Here is an 18,684-nt window from a genome sequence, read left to right as displayed (position 1 = left end):
AAAGAATCTAGTATAGAATAGTATAGAATAGTATAGAATCTAGTATAGAATCTGAGTATAGTTGACATATCCTCATCAGTCAAATTGAAGTCAAACACCTGAAAGTTCTCAGCAATCCGGGATGGATTTGCAAAATAACTGCAAAAATAACTTAGTTGCCTTCTTTTGCCTGTTGGTAGCTTTTCTGTCAGTTCTGTACATAGTCAAGCTAGTTGTATTGAAATATTTTGTCTTCATTCAGAAATCTTGAATGTTGATTGGAGAATTTATTTTGAAGGGTATTAAGTTTTTTGAGCATCATTATTATATACAAGATGATAAAGAGCTGTGGCACTTTTATCTTTATTCTACTTTCATAGTACTTTCTGAGAAGCTAAAAGTGAAAGTAGGAAAGTAGGAGAAAAAAACCTGAGATTTAGGTGATTTTCTTCCATGATATAGAATTTAATATAGCTGAACTATATCATTATCGTCGTCATAGCTAGTTTTGTTAATAGTGCCTCTAGACAATGTGTTAAGTGCTTTATATCTGTTATCTCATTTGGAGCTCACAACAACCCTGGGAGGTAAGTTGTATTATGTTTCTTATTTTAAAGTTGAGGAAATTGAGGCAACAAGTTAAGTGACTTCCCAAGTTACTGAATTCCCACAGTTATTAAATGTCTGAGGTAGGATTTGAATTCAAATCTTTTTGACCCTAGGCCCAGTACTCTTTATCTACTGTGTCACCTGGCTGCCTAAACAAAGACAACACAAGGGGGCAAAATTCCACTTCATTTTGGTTAGTATAGCTGATTTTTCTTGTAGAAACTTATTAGTTAGAATGTTACTCTTTTGAATTTTTCAAGTTCTCTGGTGATGAAAATGTGTCCTAAAAGGTAAATAAATGATCCTAACTAGGAGCTGATAGACCAAAGAAATAGTAAATTGCAACAATATCAAGTAGTACTTATTACTTCCCTACTTGGGGATTTCTGATTTCAGCTATGTGAGTAGTTCCTCCATGGATGCCAGTTTCAGCCTTTTTTGTGTCGTTTCTTAAACGGTGGGTCGCCACCCCATATGGGGTCATGAAAAATTTGGCAACAGTAAAAGTTTTCTGAATGCTCAATGACCAAAAATGAATTAAAAATCAAATACGCAGTGAATCTGAGGTGTTTCTGGCAGCACTTGCTCATGTTGCGTCTCACAACTTCACCATAGCCTTGGTTCTGAACACAAAGCATGCGTGCTTTGTACTGTGCGTGCCATCATGCCATGCAATACCAACGAACCCTTTGGTTTTGGAGTCACAGGAGCTATAGTCAAATCTTGCCTTTGTCACTTGCTGCCAATTTGACTTTGGGTAAATCAGTTAACTTCTTTGGGCCTTATTTGCCTCATTTGTAAAATGAGGCAATTGGACTAAATAGCCCCTAAAGTTCCTCCAAGCACTAAATCTGTAATCTTATAAATTACTTAGCATTTCTGGCCCTAAAGTTCCTTATCGCTACAAAATGAAGACAGGTTTTAAAGCACCTTCCAGATAGAAATTCTCTTGTTTTATTTCGTTTAAAATCTCTCGTATGTGTTGGAGAAGGTGAAGGTAGGGAAGCAAAGGAGAACATCTAGAGATATGGATGACAGAAAATTAGCAAAACCTCAAAGGCAGGGAAGATATATATTTGTAATCCTTGGAAAAAACTGATATTTGAGTGAATTTTAAGTGTCATTTATCTCATTCTCTACATAATCTTCTTTGGAAATGTGCTTTTACCTTTAGCAGTTCTTTTAAATTCTCACTATTGATGAAAGTCCACTGGTTTGTTTTCAGTTGACATCATTACCTCTTCTGGAATCCTAATGGAATAGAAGGGAAAGAAATTTGTTTCCCTCCGCACTGCAGGCTTAGCTGTTAAAGCTGCCATGTAGGATGTGATACAGAAAGACAGCAGGTGAGGGAATGGCATTTATGTCCAGTGGTTTGAATGTACCTGAATGTTTTTTCCAGGTATGGATCAGGGAAACAAGAAAGAGTTGAACAGAAGACCTTGTTGGGAAAACCTCAGAGTGTTTACTTGCTGTTCCCCATACATGGAATTTTGTTTCCCCTATCTGTACTGTTGCAGAAGCTGTCATCTCAGCAATACTGCCTTCCCTCTCCACAGCACTACTTTGCTGTGCCTCACAGAATCCAAAGCTTCGTTCAAGCTGAGCTCAAGTGCCATCTTTCTATAGGAAGTCTGTACATTCTGATTGTCTTCAGATGCTAGTGCCTGCCCCTAGAAGCTAGTTTGAATATTCTTTGTATTCACTTTAGTTTTTTTGTGTTAAATATTCTTTCCTCCAGTAGAATGTTAGCTCTTTGAGGGCAGGAATTTTTTTTTTGTATCCTTTCAACCCTCAGAGTTCTGTCTAAGAAGGACAAACAGTGTTAGGTCGTTTGTGTGTTTTTTTCTCTCAAAGTGAGAGAACTATACATGTGGAGCTGCAGTCAAAACTGAGCTCCCTTTGGGGTTAGGTTGCACAGTTTATGCCCCCTCCCAGCAGGGGCTGATGTCACTCCATCGTCATTTCACCCCTGTACTGAGAAAATACCTCTATACAGACCACCCGCAGCTTTACCAGACCACTCCAGCCTTGGGTTATCTAGACAGAAGAATCTGTTTCCACCTAAGCTTGAGTAGAACACAATGGGTTTCCCTACTTTAGATTAAATTTCTTGCAAGCTTGTGGTGGGGAGCAGAATAAGGAGAGTTAGTGCAATTTCATTATTAGTAATATATCCTTCTGAAGAAAAAAAATGAACTTAAAGTCAAGGCTTTGGAAGTGGGGGAGGGGAAGCTCTAAACCTCCCCAAGATATTGATTATGAGTAATCATTTTTCACAATTCCTAGCACCCAAAACAGTGCCTGGTTTATGTTGTTGTTGTTCAGTCATTTCAGTGATGTCTGACTCTTCTTGCACCCCATTTGGGGTTTTTTGGCAAAGATACTGCAGTGGTTTGCCTTTTCCTTCTCAGCCTCATGTGTGAGGTAGTGAGAAAATAAAATGTGAAGACTTCACAGAGAATCTATATGTATAAATATATATCTATGTCTATTCATATCTACACTTAGAAATGTTTAAGAATCAAGAAATAGGGAAATAGGGAAGTGGAAAATTCTGCTGAGGTTGTGAGAGTCTGATTGCTCAGCCTCTGGGAAAGTTTACCCTGAAACTTTTTGTTCTTTCTTCTGCTTCTGGTTTAAAGGTTTGTTCGCTAAGAATAGGGTCACCGTGACCTGCTTTCCTTTACTGTAAAAGTACTGTAGAAGAATGGAGAGGGTCTCCCCCTCCCATTATCTTATTCTCCTCCTTCAGATCTATAAATGTCACCTCAGTTGTAATCATTAACTAAGGGAATGGGAATTGGAGTTTCTGTGCCTTGATTTCCTGCTTCTTCGTCTAGTTTTTCGTGCTCAGATTGTAAGCCCACCTCCCAGCCAGTGGTGAGAGGGGTCAGAGGTGGGCAGGAATTCTCTTGCATTAAGTATAATTATTGGTGCTTTGCCCCTTTTAAGGGGCAAGGGGGCAGAGGATGCCCTATTCTCGCGAGAATTGAATAAAATTTTATTCCTGTTCCCACCCTGAGATGGCTCCTTATTAAAAATTAACTTTTTTCAATTGGTGAGGGTCTTTCATTCCACACACTCATTTTGCAGATAAGGAAACTCAAGCAAACAGGGTCAAGTGAGTCGACCAGGGTCACACAGGCAGTAAGTGTCTGAGGCCAGAGTTGAACTCAGGAAGGTATGTCTTCCGGATTCCAGGCCTAGCACTCTACCCATTGCATCACCTAGCAGAAAACAGAAGTTGTAGCTAAATGGATGGGTGACTGCTAGCTTTATTTTAAGAGAGGCATTTAAAGGAGTTGATGTTGGTAGAACTTGCTTTAATATGCATCCAAAGGCAACAGAGAACATTACTTTATGTGATGTTTGGTTACCCTGTATTGCAGTGCTTTATAAAAGTATTTGCAAAAGATTCGTCATGAAAGTAATTGAAGCCTACATGCCAACATTTATTGTACAGACTGAAGAGATAGAGAAATTCTACCAAGATCTTGACTAAGTACTCCTTCCGTATTGAATCAACATATACTCAGTGACTTTAGTGCAAAGGGGTACGTAGGTATCTAGAATAGTAAAAATATATAGGAAAATATTGTTCAAGAATAAGGAATGAGAGAGGCCAAAGGCTTATGGATTATAGACAAAAGCCTCATGAATACTTTCTTTCAGAAAAGAGTTAGCTGGAGACTATACTTTGTCACCACATTTGGAATCTGAACAGTTGTCCTAGATGTGGTTCTTGAGGAAGTGAAATTTATGTTAAAGAAAACAAAGATAGGAAAAAGAGCTTGTAGTAGAAATGTTTTGGCTGTGTTATCTTTTGATATTTCTTAAGCTCCATTTTGTTACCTGGGCCCATCTTATAACTTTAGCTTGTGACACAGTTTTACTTTGCTATGAAAATTTACTAGCTGGTTTGCTGACTCTCACCACCATGCCTTAGGTCTCCTCTGACTGTTTATTATGATAAGCTACCATCCTTTACCCTGATCCTTGGCATAAAGCTGTTACTGTCGGGATGGTCTGAAGTTAGAAGATTGGGTGATCCTTCATCTATCCTGCATTTAGAGATAAATTCTACCACTGCTCAGATGCTTGGGGGAAACGCCCCATGCCCATTTAGAGGCTAAGGGGGAAACACACCCTATTCCTGTCGTAATAGGTGGGGCAATGCCCTAGAAAACCCCCACTCAAATCTCTAGTCATTGGGGCAATTGTTGCTAATCCTTTGACAACATGAATATCTTCCACCCTTGACTGATGCCCAGAGATTAACTTCCATCCTATAGATATTACTCAGTAACTTGAGTGGGAGTCTTCCCTCCCTTCCCAACCTCCCAGGATATTTCTCTCCCTCTCCCCTTCCCTGTTCCATCTTCTAGGTTTCACTGCGTGCACCGATTCTCATCTACTCCTGGCCTCTGCTAGTGGTGAATGTTAGTGCACTGCTAATAAATGATTCTTGGAGTCATCTTTTCCTGTTAGGATCCAGCCAAACCACCTAGATAGATAATAGGTCAAGATGGATCATTGATACCTCACTTTTGCTCATGATCCGCTGACCAAAGCTAAGATTTGGTTGCCAGTAGAACTTGTTGCATCTCAGTGGACAAGGTGGAATGGGAAACCTTGCTGCCACACTTCGTTTTCTGTGGAGAACGATGGCCAGGTCACTCAGCCTTGTGCTTCAGGTAGAGAAAGCCCTTTCTTCTAGATTCAGAAATCACTGACCAGGGCTGTGACTAGGACCCTTGGCAGGTGCCCCTAAACCCTGTGCCTCAGCAGTAGGGGGCTCTTTTATTTCCCTTAGGTCCATAAGTCTCTGGCCAGAGTTGGAACTAGGACTGTTGGCAGCCCTTTGTGGGCAGGACTTCCTCTCCTTACCAGAGAAAGCAAGGGAGAGAGTGTAAATCCTGTGGCTCAGGGCAAGGGCTGAGAGTCCAAGCCTTGTGCTGACTTAGGATGACCGGGATTCCCTTCTTTTTGTGTCCCTTAGATCCAGGGCTGGGAACAGGGTCCTTGGTTCTGAAACCTCTGACCCAGTGCAAAGGAACTTCTCTATTATGGTCAAAGCAGGGCTTGTACTCCCAGTGTTACATAGCTAGAGTGGACCAAGTATATTTTCAGGAAGAAAAAAGTTGAACCTTATTAAAAAAAAAAACACAACTGAGAGAAATCTTGATAACTATTCCCATCTTTATAGCATTTTTATATGAATCTGTGTATGTATGGAGGACATCAATTATGTGGTTATTTGTAGGGAACAGGCAGGCCTTCACAAGTGATATTCCATAGTACCCTACATCTTTATCGTCACACAATTGACCAAAAAATGTAAGGGTTCTGAGATACTAGTGTGCTTATTGCTTGTTGACTATTAAAAAAACCCCTAACACTTGGTCCATTAAAAAACCTCTTCAAAGACTTATCTTCAAAGTGTTTCCCTTTCACACATCAAAATTATTCACTATTCCTTGAAAGATATGGTAACAGAGGAAAACTTGTTTAATGATACTCTGCATGGATTGAGGCATAAAACTGGGAAATATTTGCAAAGATATTGGCCATTGTCATAGGAGGAGATCCAGTACAAAATCCATATGGGGAAGATATTCTCTTTAAATGGTGAGGTCCTTCAGATGTTCCTTTTTCCAGATGACATTGTAGTGATTGCATCAAGCCCCAGAACATTTCAGAAAGTTTTTAAATTGGAATTAGGTGTGTCTGTGACTTTTGCTAACATTAATAATTGTCATAGCTATTTCAGGTTTACATGGAACAATGTTGTCTACATCAGTATAGCACTAAATTTTAAACTAGACTTCTGGGGGATCTTGCAACTTTTATTCTAACTCCAGAAAGACTTGATAGATTTGTCAAATATATGAAAATTTTGAAATTGACGTCTTTAAAAAAATTTCCTTGTCTAACATTAGTGGGAGAGGTTCCTGCCATTGTGTGACCAGATTAAAGCTGATATTTATGCTCATGCCAGTTGAAATAAATTTTTTTTTTGGTGACTAAAATTAGGCTGTGCCTTGTGTGAAATATTGCTACCTAGATCCCCATACTAAAAAAAAAAATCATCACTGTAGTCCTAATATTCTCTTCAGTCAGCAGAACTCTCAGTATCTGTTGTGTTCATCTCCTTTTTCCCCGATGCTAGTTTTCAACATCTTGTTGACTGCATCTTGACTTACTTGTATATGCTTCTTTTGCCATGGGAGAGAGCTTTAGTTCTGTATCCTGCAACATTTTTCAAACCATGATTTATATATTCTTCCGTTTCCTGTTGTTTCTTAAATTATTGGCAAGGTTCAGAGGACCTTCAATTTAGTATTGCAAATTATTAAGTACTAATGTGCAAGGCACTGGGGATGAAATAGTCCCTTAAAGAGAGTACGGTCTACTGGGAAGACACCGCACACATACATACATACACAGACACACACACACACAGACACACACACACACAGACACACACACACAGACACACACATACAAGATAATTTGAGGAGGGAAAGAACACTAACAACTGGAGGACTTGGGCTAGGAAGGGATCAAGAACAGCTTTCTGTGGGTAGTGGCTTCTGAGTTGGGGCTTGAAAGAAGAAGCTAGAAGCAGAGGAGAGGAGGTAGCGCATTGTAGGCCTAACCTCTAAAAAGTTGCAGAGAACAGAGATCAAGTTTGGAGAATAGTAGGTTAGTATTGACTTTATGAAGAAGAGTAATATAAAACAAGTTTGGAAAGATAAGTGGGAGCCAGAATGGCTTGGGGGGTGAGAAGAAAGGGGTGAATCATACTGATGACTGAGATTTCAAGGTAAGTAGAAGCATGATGGTGCTCTTGTTAGAAATTGGGAAGTTTGGAGGAGGGACAGGGAGAGATGTGTTTACTGGAGATGATGAATTTTTCTTTGCACATATTGAGTTTGAGATGTGAATAGTGTGGCATAGAACTGGAATTCAGGAGAGAAATTAAAATTGGTTATAGAGATTTGAGACAATAGGAGCTAATAAAATGGTCAAGGAAAAGACGATATAGAGAGAAGAGCACCTAGGATATAGAGCCATGATGATTCAACAGAGGAGACTGAGAAGAAATAGTCAGACAGGTAGGAGGGAGAAAGAGGAGAGAGAGCAATCATGAGAACCAAGAGAAGGGAGAGGATCCAGGACGGTGGCCTGTGGGTTAAAAGCTACAGGGATGAGGGCTTGGAAAAGATCATTAGATTTACTCTTAGGAACTGGTTGGTGACTTTGGTAAGGGCAGTTTCAGTGGTTGATTCAGAAGCCAGATGGGAAGGGATTGAGAAGTGAGTGGGAATGGGGAAGAAGAGGAGGCAGTGAATATGTACAGTGGCCCTTTTATTCACTTATTAAAGGGAGATTTGGCAACTTATTGCATATGTGGGGTGAGGGAAAGGGAAAAGTTGAGGGTGAAATTGAAGTCTTGAATAGAAATGGTGAAATTTGGAAGAGGGGTGGTTTTGAGAGAAAGTTAATGAGTTCTGATGACATTGAAAGTGAAAGGAGTATTCAGAGGGTCAACTTCCTGGAGTCAGTGGGTTCAGGGGTTGGTCTTGGGAAGAAAAACCATGTTTTCCTCAGGTTGGAGCAAAAGAAGAAATGATGGTCGAAGATATAGAGATTTTGAAATGTGAAGTAGAGAAGATGAGGTTTTTCATGACTGTTTTCTCAGCAAAGTCAAAAGTGAGGTCTGCTGGGCCCATTGGAAAGAGTGGTAGAGAGAAGGTTTGGACCAGCTAGTGTATAAAGTGTATGGTGTATAGTTTGGACCAGTTAGTGTATAAACCTTGGAAGAGGCCCATGTACATTTTCCTGAAGAGCAGTGATATTGTGTAAGCTCAGCACGAAAGTGGTTTATTTGACAAACCTGTTTTTTTTGAGAGTGGTTTATATTCATGTTATAATTTTTCCTAGAATGAGTCCAGGTATTACTATTGCTTCCCACTCAATACTGATAGCTTCATTTGTTGCCTATGCAGTGCTTTTCTTTTCACCCATTTTTCCTTTTATCACATCATATTCTCTCATTAATTGAACATAAAAAAGGAACATAATCTCTTACTGTTAGATCGATAAGCAGACTTTTGCCAAAATTAATCTACTCTTAGGTTATTTGTGAGGTTGTCGTAGCTGTTAAAATAATTTCCATAACCTGAGACCAGGATAACATGGTGTCTTGTGAAAGATGTGTGTTGATGTATACATTTGTAAGGCAGTAGGTTCAAGGGGAACCTATCTGACTAATTCTGCTTTTCTGTAATATAAAATCTCACAATTTCATGGTCTTAATTCCAGTGAATTTCCTTTTTGTACTGAGATTAACAGTAAAAGCAAAAGATGTCAGCTGGAACCACATTTAATTGGAACTGTCAGCTGTAATTTATTCTATGATATATTTTTAGGAAGAGGCAAATGGTAGCCAGCAGTCTTATGTAAGAGATTAAAAAATTCCAACGAGAACCTTTTAAAATGAGAGTATGTTCTGAAGACAGTACAGTTTGATTCCATATATACATAAATAAATAGATACATAAACACTTCCATACACCCTCCCACGTGTCCCTTTCACATCTCTAGCATTCCAAATCTTCAGCATGCTTTTTATTGACTATTTTTGCACAGTGGATGGAGTGTTGGACCTGGAGTCCAGAAGACCTGAGTTCATCACTTAACCACTGTCTGCCTCAGCTTCCACATTTGTAAAATAAGGATGATCACAGCGCCTACCGTCCAGGGTGGTTGTGAGGATCGAATGAGAGAGTGTGTGCAAAGCTCCTCGCAAACCTTACAGGGCTGTAGAAATAGTAGCTGTTATCACTACTTTCTGTGTGACTCTGGGCAAGCCACTTAACCTCTCTGCCTCAGCTTCCTCATCTATAAGACAGAGATAATAATAGCACCTATTTCCCAAGGCTTTTGTGAGGGTAAAGTGACGTATTTGTAGAGTGCTTTGCAAGCCTTAAACTGTAATATATAATAATAAAAAATAATAATGATAATAGCTACGTGCTGAGGGCTTCACAATTGTTGCCCCATTTGATCCTTACAACATCCTTGGGAGGTGGGTGCTATTATCATTCTTATTTTACAGGTGAGGAAGCTGAGGTAGACAGAGGAAAGTGGGGTAGACAGAGGTGAGATGACTTGCCCGGCGTCACAGCTAGTAAGCCTTTGAGACTGGATTTGAACTCAGATCTTCCTGATGCCAGGTGGTGTGCTGTATCTATTATGCCACCTAGCTGCCTTATATAAATGTTAGTTATTACTTTTAGAATTTAGAAATATTTCCAACAAGGATTGAAACAAAAAAAATTATTCTTAACTCTCTTAGTTGATTGGAAAATAAAATTATTTGGACCATTTTATTCACTGAGCATTCTAGTTAAATGAGATCATATTATAATAAGTATATCTATGCATTGGTACTATTATGTTAGGGCTTATCCAGAGTAAGCCAATAAATGCATAATAGGTACTTTCTGCAGTTTGAAAATGAGTTATGTTCCAAAAGTTTATTTGAAGGTGGAATGAGTGGTGCATTGAAAAATGCTGAACATGCAGGCATGCTGTGAGTTCCAATACTCGCCCTGCCCCTTACGACCTGTGGTGCTTTGAATAAACACATCATCTCTTTAGGTCTCAGTTTCCTTATCTGTAAAACTAAGGAGTTTTCCTAGATGATCTCCCCAGTTCTTTCTGGCTCTAGATCTTTCTTATGACTGGAGTTTCCTTGAGGACCTGGATATGATTTCACCCAGGGAAGGGACTCTCAATGTGGAAATTCTAATCTGATGCAACTTTCAACTTGTTTCTCAGTCTTGCCAGGGCAAAGGCAATGGAATAAGTATTTATGTAGCACCTACTATGTGCTAGGCTCTGTGCTAAGAGTGTTACAAATACTGTCTCATTTGATCTTAAATATGTGGTACCGAGAGGTTAAGTGCCTAGCCTATTCTGTTAAAATATGGACCTGAAATCAGGTCCTAGAGACTCCAGGGCTGGCCCTCTTGTCATTTAGGCCACATTGCCTTACAGAGAAACAGAATAATTCCTTACATTTATTTTGTATACTTTAAAGTATACAAAATATTCCTTTTAACACCCCTATTAAGTAAGTAGTACAAATAGTAGTATCTGCAGTTTGCAGGCAAGTTGTTCATCCTTCGTTGTTGAAGTGGATCAGTGACATCGTGAGGGTGATGTCTTGACTTGTGAGTGAAATGGGTGTAACTGAGGCAGAGCTGTGCAAGATCGTGAGCTTTGTTCTCTCCTCCAGTCATTGGAGTCCGGTAGCAAGACAAGAGGCGAGATGATTGGCAGTGACCCACGATGCAGGAGTGACCTTGGCTTTTTTAAATTAAGGTCTTTCCCGGGTCTTAGTTTGTCTGAGGTAATGCCCTCTGAGGCTCAAGGAGAGTTAGTCACTTTTTCATGGTCATATAAGTACTGTATTAGATATGGAATCTGGGATTCAAACCCAGAGTTCCTGATTTCACTATACTACATAGCCAAATGGTTATTAAGGTTCCCAGTTTAGGACATAAAAACCTGCTTAACCCATGATGCCATAATACTGGAACTCAGTAGCTGAAATATACTATATGTTTGTATTTAATGAAAGTAGAAATGCTGCACTAGTGGTAATGATACAAAACAGGAAAGCACTAATATTAAATAAGAAAGTTGTTTTATTTCTTGAATGCCTGTGATTGAAGGTGATGTGGACTATGGGCCAGTTGATCTGGCAACTCCATTTATCATAAATAGTATAAAGGAGAGTTTATTAGTTGATGTGTAAGGAGTTTATAGGAATGGTCATAAATTAATATTTAGTATTTGGGAAACTTGGAGAGGGGCTACCTGGTGAGGTAACCAACTCTTTGTATTAGTGAATATTTGTTAAGTTGGGAAATTTCTGTATACTTTCTTCTTTGCTTATTTTGTCATCTAAGACATACACTGATAGTCCTAACATGGGCCTTTTGATGTAGTGCAAAGTATAATGGACTTGAAATAGGATATGGTTTTAGTCACCGTTTTGCTTCTGACTAGCTGTGTGACCTCAAGCAAGTCACATTACTTCTTGGGACTCAGTTCCTGCAATTCAAAACTCAGGTAGTTGGATTACATTATTACTAGGATCTTTTCTAGCCCTAACAGTTTATAGTTTTGTGATTATGTTAGCATCAGTCTGAAATTTGTTTTCTTTTCTTTTTTTATGTAACTTGTAGTTTATTTTTTTTAATCTTTTACATTTTTTATTATATATATTTATTTTTTATTTTTAGTTTACAACACTCAGTTCCACAAATTTTTGAGTTGCAAATTTTCTCTCCCTCCTTCTCCTCCTCCCTTTCCCCCCAAGAGGGCATGTAATCCAATATAAGCTCTACATATACCTTCACATTGAACTTATTTACATGATAGTCCAGTTGTAAAGAAGAATTATAACCAATGTCATGAATCATGAGAAAGATGAAATGAAACCAAAAAGGAAGGGGAAAAAAAAAAGAGCGATTAGTTTGCCTTAGTCTGCATGGGCATAGCTTTTCCATCATGAGTCTTTTGGAGCTGTCTTTGAACCTTGCATTGATGAGAGGAGGCAAGTCTATCAAAATTAGTTCTTACAGATACCGTGTGTCTGTAATTGTGTGTAGTGTTCTCCTGCTTTTGCTCCCCTCACTCAGCATCAGTTCATATAAATCTTTCCAGGTTGTAATGAAGTCCATCTGCTCCTCATTTCTTATAACACAATAGTATTCCATTACATTCATATACCATAATTTGTTTAGCCATTCCCCAATTGATGGGCATCCCCTTGATCTCCAGTTCTTTGCCACCACAAAAATTGCTGCTATAAATATTTTTTTACATGCTAGTCCATTTCCCACTTGTGTGATCTCTTTGGGATACAGCCCTAAAAGTGGTATTGCTGGGTCAAAGGGTACGCACATTTTTATAGCCCTTTGGGCATAGTTCCAAATTGCTCTCCAGAATGGCTGGATCCATTCACAACTCCACCAACAATATAACAGTGTTTCAATTTTCCCATATCCTCTCCAGCATTTATCATTTTCCTGTTTTGTCATGTTAGCCAATCTGGCAGGAGAGATGTGGTACCTAAGAGTTTTGATTTGCATTTGTCTAATCAATAGTGATTTAGAGCATTTTTTTCATATGACTATAGGTATCTATAATTTCTTCCTCCGAAAACTGCCTGTTCACATCATTTGACCATTTCTCAATTGGGGAATGACTTGTATTCCTATAAAAAATCTTTTAAATTAGCATATTGAACTTTTATAAGAAATATTACTCCTTTGTTTTTAACTTGTGGCTTTCATAACTATTTGGTAACTTTGGAAGCCTTCCTTTTTTCCAGTTAACATCCTTTGCTACTTTATCATAAAAAAGAACAATTATTGGGGGGGGCACAATGATTCATGCTTATTCAGAAGAAATTATAAATTTGCAGGCTGTTTTCAATATTTTAATTTTTTTTCTTTGCTCTTTACACTTTATGATACAAAGATTTTCGAAAAAGGGTATTATGCCATGTGATTATGTTTCTCAGGTTCTGGTAGTTTATAACAAGATAAAAAGTACATTCTGAATCCTGAAACTGCTTAAGATGTTAAAAAACTGATTAATGTTATGGAAGCTGTTTTGACTTCAACTTGGTCTCATATATTGCTAACTTTGTTTTCATTATTGTTTTTTCTTAAGTTGTGTGTCTGTTTGAGGTACACAATGTTTTAGCTTGACTAATAATGTGATATTAAATTCCTTATTTACTCAGGAAATAAAAGCTTGTGTTTCCTCAAGCATATTTAAAATTTCCTGATTTGTACCCACAAGTAAAAATGTGATTATTTAAAAAAAATCATTCTCTTAAACTCATAACTTAGAGCCAGGAACAACTCAAGAGGTCAAATTCAGCTCCCTTGTTCTGTGGGTTTGTAATTTATCATTTATGGACAGTGTTTATGAACCTCTCCGTGTCTTGGCACTAGTCCTTTTATCCTCTTAGCGCATCTAGAGGAGGTTTTAAAAATAGTCTTGACAATTAGTCTTGGGAACAAGAGTAAACAAACATAGTAATCCTTTTGCCAGGCTCAGTAAACACTGTTTTGGTAAAGTCTTAATCCAAAAAATGAGTGCAGTCATTGCTTAAAAATTATGTGTTTGAAAACAAACATCAGTAAATGATTGATGATGTGCAGTCTTTATGCCATATTTCAGCAGTAATTTGGCCTAACTTAACCAAGTATTTTCAGGAATGAGCTAGTGGTGAGTAGTATACTATAGACATTGGTTAAAAAAGGATGGGCTTTCTATGGAGAATAACAGTAAAGTTTGGGTGGTTCTGGACAGTAGCAGTTCAGTTCCCAAATATGTATACAAAATAAACAAACCGTTATTTATCTCCTCCATGCCCTAAATCATCCTGTATCTCTCTTCTTGCTGTCCTACTACTTACTTAACCTCTACTTTTTCTTCTTACTACCTTCTCAACTCTTTGCAAGTCTAGTGTCTGACCTCATTACTTAATTGAAACTTTTTTGCTCAAAAGTTAACAATAATCTCTAAGTTTTCAAATTCAGTGGATTTTTCTTAAGCCCCAAACTTCTTGATCTCTGCTGCATTTGATGCTGGTGATCACCTCCTGAATGCTGTTTCTTCTCTAGATTTTTTTATTTTAATCACTACACTCTCTTGGTTTCTTTTTGTTCTCTTTTGGTCCCCTTTGCTGGATTCTACCTCCTAATTATGCACATACTTCAAAGCACTGTCCTGAACTTTCTCTTTCAACATTTTCTCTTAATGATCTCATCAACAGAATGGAGGCATGAGATGGAATTTTATTGCTAGGACTTGAGGGAAGCTAGGGAAACCACAAGGTGGAAGTGAGGAGGTAGAGCCTTCCAAGCATGGGTGACAGTCAGTGAAAATGTTCAGAATTGGGAGATGGAGTAATGATTGTGAGGAATAGCATGCTTCAAATAAAAATCCAAGAGCGATTTAATGATTAAAAGGGGGTCACTGATTTGGCTCATTGACTCGTGTATCAAAACAAATGTGGCACGCATTTTGTAACCGTGGTTTTTGTCACCTTTTTCTTTTTTTTTCTTTTTTGCCTTTCCTGCATTAACAATATTGTAGTAAGTATGATGACATTCAACATCTTGATTTTTCCATTTCAAGAGAGATACATCACAGCTGAGCTGAATTTTTTTTTTAAGTTTTAAGAGTTTCTGTGTTTGATTTCTCAGATGATACCATGGAATGCCAAAGTGGAACGAAGAAAGAAGATCAAAATGATAAAGAGAAGAAAGATGAAGAGGAAACTCCAGTGCCTATGTACAGGGCCAAATCGATTGTGGAGAGTTGGGTGTGGGGCAAACAACCAGGTATTATGAAATTTTGTGATTGTGCTATTGAACAGAGACTTGTGTATTTCTTCATTTTTGTTTACTGTTTTACATATATAGCAATGCTTTAGTCATCTTTTTGACTACATGTCTTAGCCAGTTTTTGTTTTATTATATTTCTCAGCACATACCCTGTAAATTATGTTTTAAAATATGCTTGATCTCAGAATATGAGCTTTACATAAGATTGTCAAAGGAGCCATTGATATGATGGTGCTATCCATTGCTGAAAATTCTTGAATATAGACTCTTTAAGAACACTATCTTTTTTCTTTCCTGTGTTTTTGACCCTTATTGGGATCTTAAATATTCTTATTTGAAAGATTTACTTGAAATAAATGTAGGGAAAAAACTAACTTTAATTATATTTAGATTCTTAAAAGTGCATTTTGGAAAATGGTATAGATTTTTAAAAAGGGAGAATTGAAAAGGGTATAATGGTACTTTGTAGTTCTAGAGAAAGCTTTCTGCAAGTTGTAATTTGTTGTGCTGTGGACCACACAGAATCTTTACCTGAAGAAGAAATAAAGATACTCAATTCATTGAGCATCTACTAAGCACCTATATGCAATGCCCAAGTGTCTGCTGTGTGCCTGGAGCTATGCTAAGTGCTAGGGATACAATTAATAAAAAGAAACAGTCCTTACCTCCAAAAAACTTACAATCTAATGGGAGAGACAGCACACAAAAGGAGCCAGGAAGATGGGAGTGGGGGAAGAAGAGAGTAGGGTGTCTTTGGCATCTTATTCTGTGGAGTTGAAACTAGGCAGGGCAACAGATAGAGTGGAGTGAGTTCATTTTCTGACCTCTATAAAGGAAGGCATTGGGATGAGTTTGATATTCAGCGGTCCAGCCCTTCAGTCCCAGGGAGCGGAAGCTGAGGGAGGTGGTCTCAGTGGAGGCTTGAGTTAGCAGGCTTGGTGATGAGATTAGAGTTGATAAGCTTTACCTGGGAGGAGCAGAAGAAGCAGGCCCAGCAGCAGGAATATCATTCAATTTCATTTAAAATTATTTAATTTGTGTTAGAAAACAGGACATATATATCTATAGATCTGTCTGTCTATCTGTATCTAAATAGCTGTCTAGGAACATTGGGGTTAGAGGGAGAAGAGAGAAGCCTCGTGTGGGTTCTGGTAAGAAAATAGTAGGGAGTAGCCCTAGAAGGATGTAATTTGCTGGATTAACCTTTCCAGGTAGATTTAATTCTTGGAAGAAGACAGTGGTTCTCTGTGTTCCCTTCTCCTTCCCCAGTCAGTTCCTGGGAGTGAGTAGCTTTTGTAGAGCTAGTTAACGTCTTGTCTTCCCCTAAGGAGCCAAGACTATCTACCCCATAGTTGTAGTTGTTGTTTGTCCTTCCCCCAAAAGGAGTGGAGAAGAGAGATTATGAACCACTGCTTCAGATGCTCCTTTTGCTTGTTCTCTCACTGCCCTCTGGTTACCTGAGAGGACTAAATCAGGTTTGCATCTGGGGGGTGGCTTTATAAATAGACTTTAAGGAGTCCTTTGACCTTCAAAATCTCAGGTTGGCATAGCAGAAAGAGTGGTGGATATGACATTAGAGCAACTGGGCTCAATCCCAGCTTTGAAACTTAATATGTTTGTAATGCTGGGCAAGTAACTAGCTTCTTTGAGTCTGAAATTGAGGGTTAGACTAGATGTTCATAAGGTATTTTCCAGCTTTACCTTGTTGATTGCCTAAAATTCTTGTTCTAGGGGTTATAGCCAGATTTCTTCAGGACTTGGAAATAAAAGGCTTAAAATGCAGATGTTTGGTTAAAATAATTTATTGAAATTTATTCAGTCCATTCAACTTAACAAACATCTATTATTATTTATTAAATTTATCATTAAATGTCAAAATTTTTATTATTTATATATTAATGATTATATATAATTACATGTAATTATATATTACATATAATTTATATTTATTTTTCACATTATATAAATATATTGTATTTTAATAAATATATATTATATTTATATATAATTACATATGTATTAATTATATTATTATTTATTATTAAATTTTTGCTGTGTGCGAAGTACAGAACTAGGCATGGAGAAGGTGCAAGATAAATAAGTTGTGAATTTATAGCCTAGTAGGGAGTCTGTGACACAAATAACTAATACAAAATAGAAAGTTCATTGGATGTGGGGATCAGGGAAGACTTCATGGTGGAGATGGCCTTTTAGTTGTAACATGAGTCAGGCAAAACAATAACCAATCAAATGATTAATTTTTTTAGCTTTTTTGTTAGGAGTCCTACTCTTGTGCTTCATGGAAGCGTGGAGGTAGTCCATAGGTTCTCAAAGGCTGTGCTGGCTACTCTGGGCTAGGCTTACCAAATGAATGAATGTCAGCTCAGATAGGTTTCAAGCTGGAAAGACTGAGTACATATCCAGTGGTAGACTTTTGTCTGTTAAAGGACCGACTTCTCTATTTCAAAGTGGCTTATCATCAAATTGACTGCAAGTTGATGAATTTTTTGGCAACAGAAATCTTTATAGATAATATCCTAAGTTAGAAGTGGTTGTGGCCTGCTTTGGTGAAGGAGCTCCCATAATAGTGAAATTTCAGATCCTTCAAGTATAGAAGTGAAGTTTTAATAGGAGTGAGTTCATGGAGGCTTTCTTCAGAAGACAGCTCTCCCTTTGCCACATTTTCCATTGCTGGCTGTTCCTTCTCTCTTGTGTGGTAAATGAACTGAATTAGAATGAGGAATTTACATCCCCCTTGCTCCCCACTGCTACTTCCAGAGCCTCCCATCGCCACCATCCACAACCTTTCCTGCTTTGAAGTGAATCTCTGATTATGTGCATGTCCAGATTTTTGTTGCTGTGTGCTACTGACCTTACAACATTCTCAGATGAGATAACATATGCAAAGCATTTTGTAAATCTTAAAGTACTATATAAATGGTATGTTGTTGGTCTCTCCTTTACTTTTTTCAAGGAGTTGAGAACCTGGCTCAGAGTTTTTCTCTATATTCCATCCCCTATATTTTCCCATATTCACATTTATTGACTTTAGTATTCATATTGTTATACCTTCAGATACCAGGTATTCAGGAAATGCCTTCCTGAGTCATCTACCTTCTTAGTTTCCATAACTTCTGTCTCCATCCCACCTCAGCCACTGCTCAAGTGTCTTTACTATCACCCAAAGCTGTTCTGCCTACATGATCTTGAGCTCTGAAATGCTCTTAGATTACTAGAATTGCTTCATTCAGTAGGATCATAGATTTAGAACTGGAGGGGATCTTAGAGGTCATCTAGACCAGTCCTTTTATTATACAGATGAGGAAAACAAGGCCTAGAGAGGTGAAGGGATTTGCCCTAGGTCACACAGGTAGTGAATAGCAGAGCTGGGATTTGAACTCGTCTGCTGACTCCATAGCCAGTGTTCTTTATCCTTATATTGCTTTCCAATCAGAATCTCTTTTCCTCCTTACAACCTCTAGTCACTTTATCTGCTCTGTTCTCTTAGGCTGTCATCCATCTTCCTACTTTCTTCTATTCTTAGTCTTGACCCTATAGTTAACCAGTTGAACAAGGAAGCCTTGCCCTTCACCCATGAATCTCTTTCCCTTTATTCGTCTGCCATTTTTTCAACCCTGAGTCATCC

The 18,684-nt window shown here is 38.1% G+C and overlaps 1 protein-coding gene across 1 annotated transcript in view; it reads left to right on the top strand.

Annotated features, from left to right (window-relative positions):
- Nucleotides 1-18,684, top strand: part of HERC2 (HECT and RLD domain containing E3 ubiquitin protein ligase 2) — a 225,522-nt gene that overhangs the window by 24,483 nt on the left and 182,355 nt on the right. The window contains exon 4 of the mRNA XM_036745184.1: nt 14,898-15,035. Coding sequence (XP_036601079.1) covers nt 14,898-15,035 — 138 coding nt within the window. The remainder of the gene's footprint in view (nt 1-14,897; nt 15,036-18,684) is intronic.

Source organism: Trichosurus vulpecula, chromosome 2 (assembly GCF_011100635.1).
Source record: "Trichosurus vulpecula isolate mTriVul1 chromosome 2, mTriVul1.pri, whole genome shotgun sequence".
Classification (NCBI taxonomy): Eukaryota; Metazoa; Chordata; class Mammalia; order Diprotodontia; family Phalangeridae; genus Trichosurus; species Trichosurus vulpecula.
The sequence above is the reverse complement of the archived record's forward strand: the minus strand, read 5'-3'. Positions and strand labels throughout refer to the sequence as shown.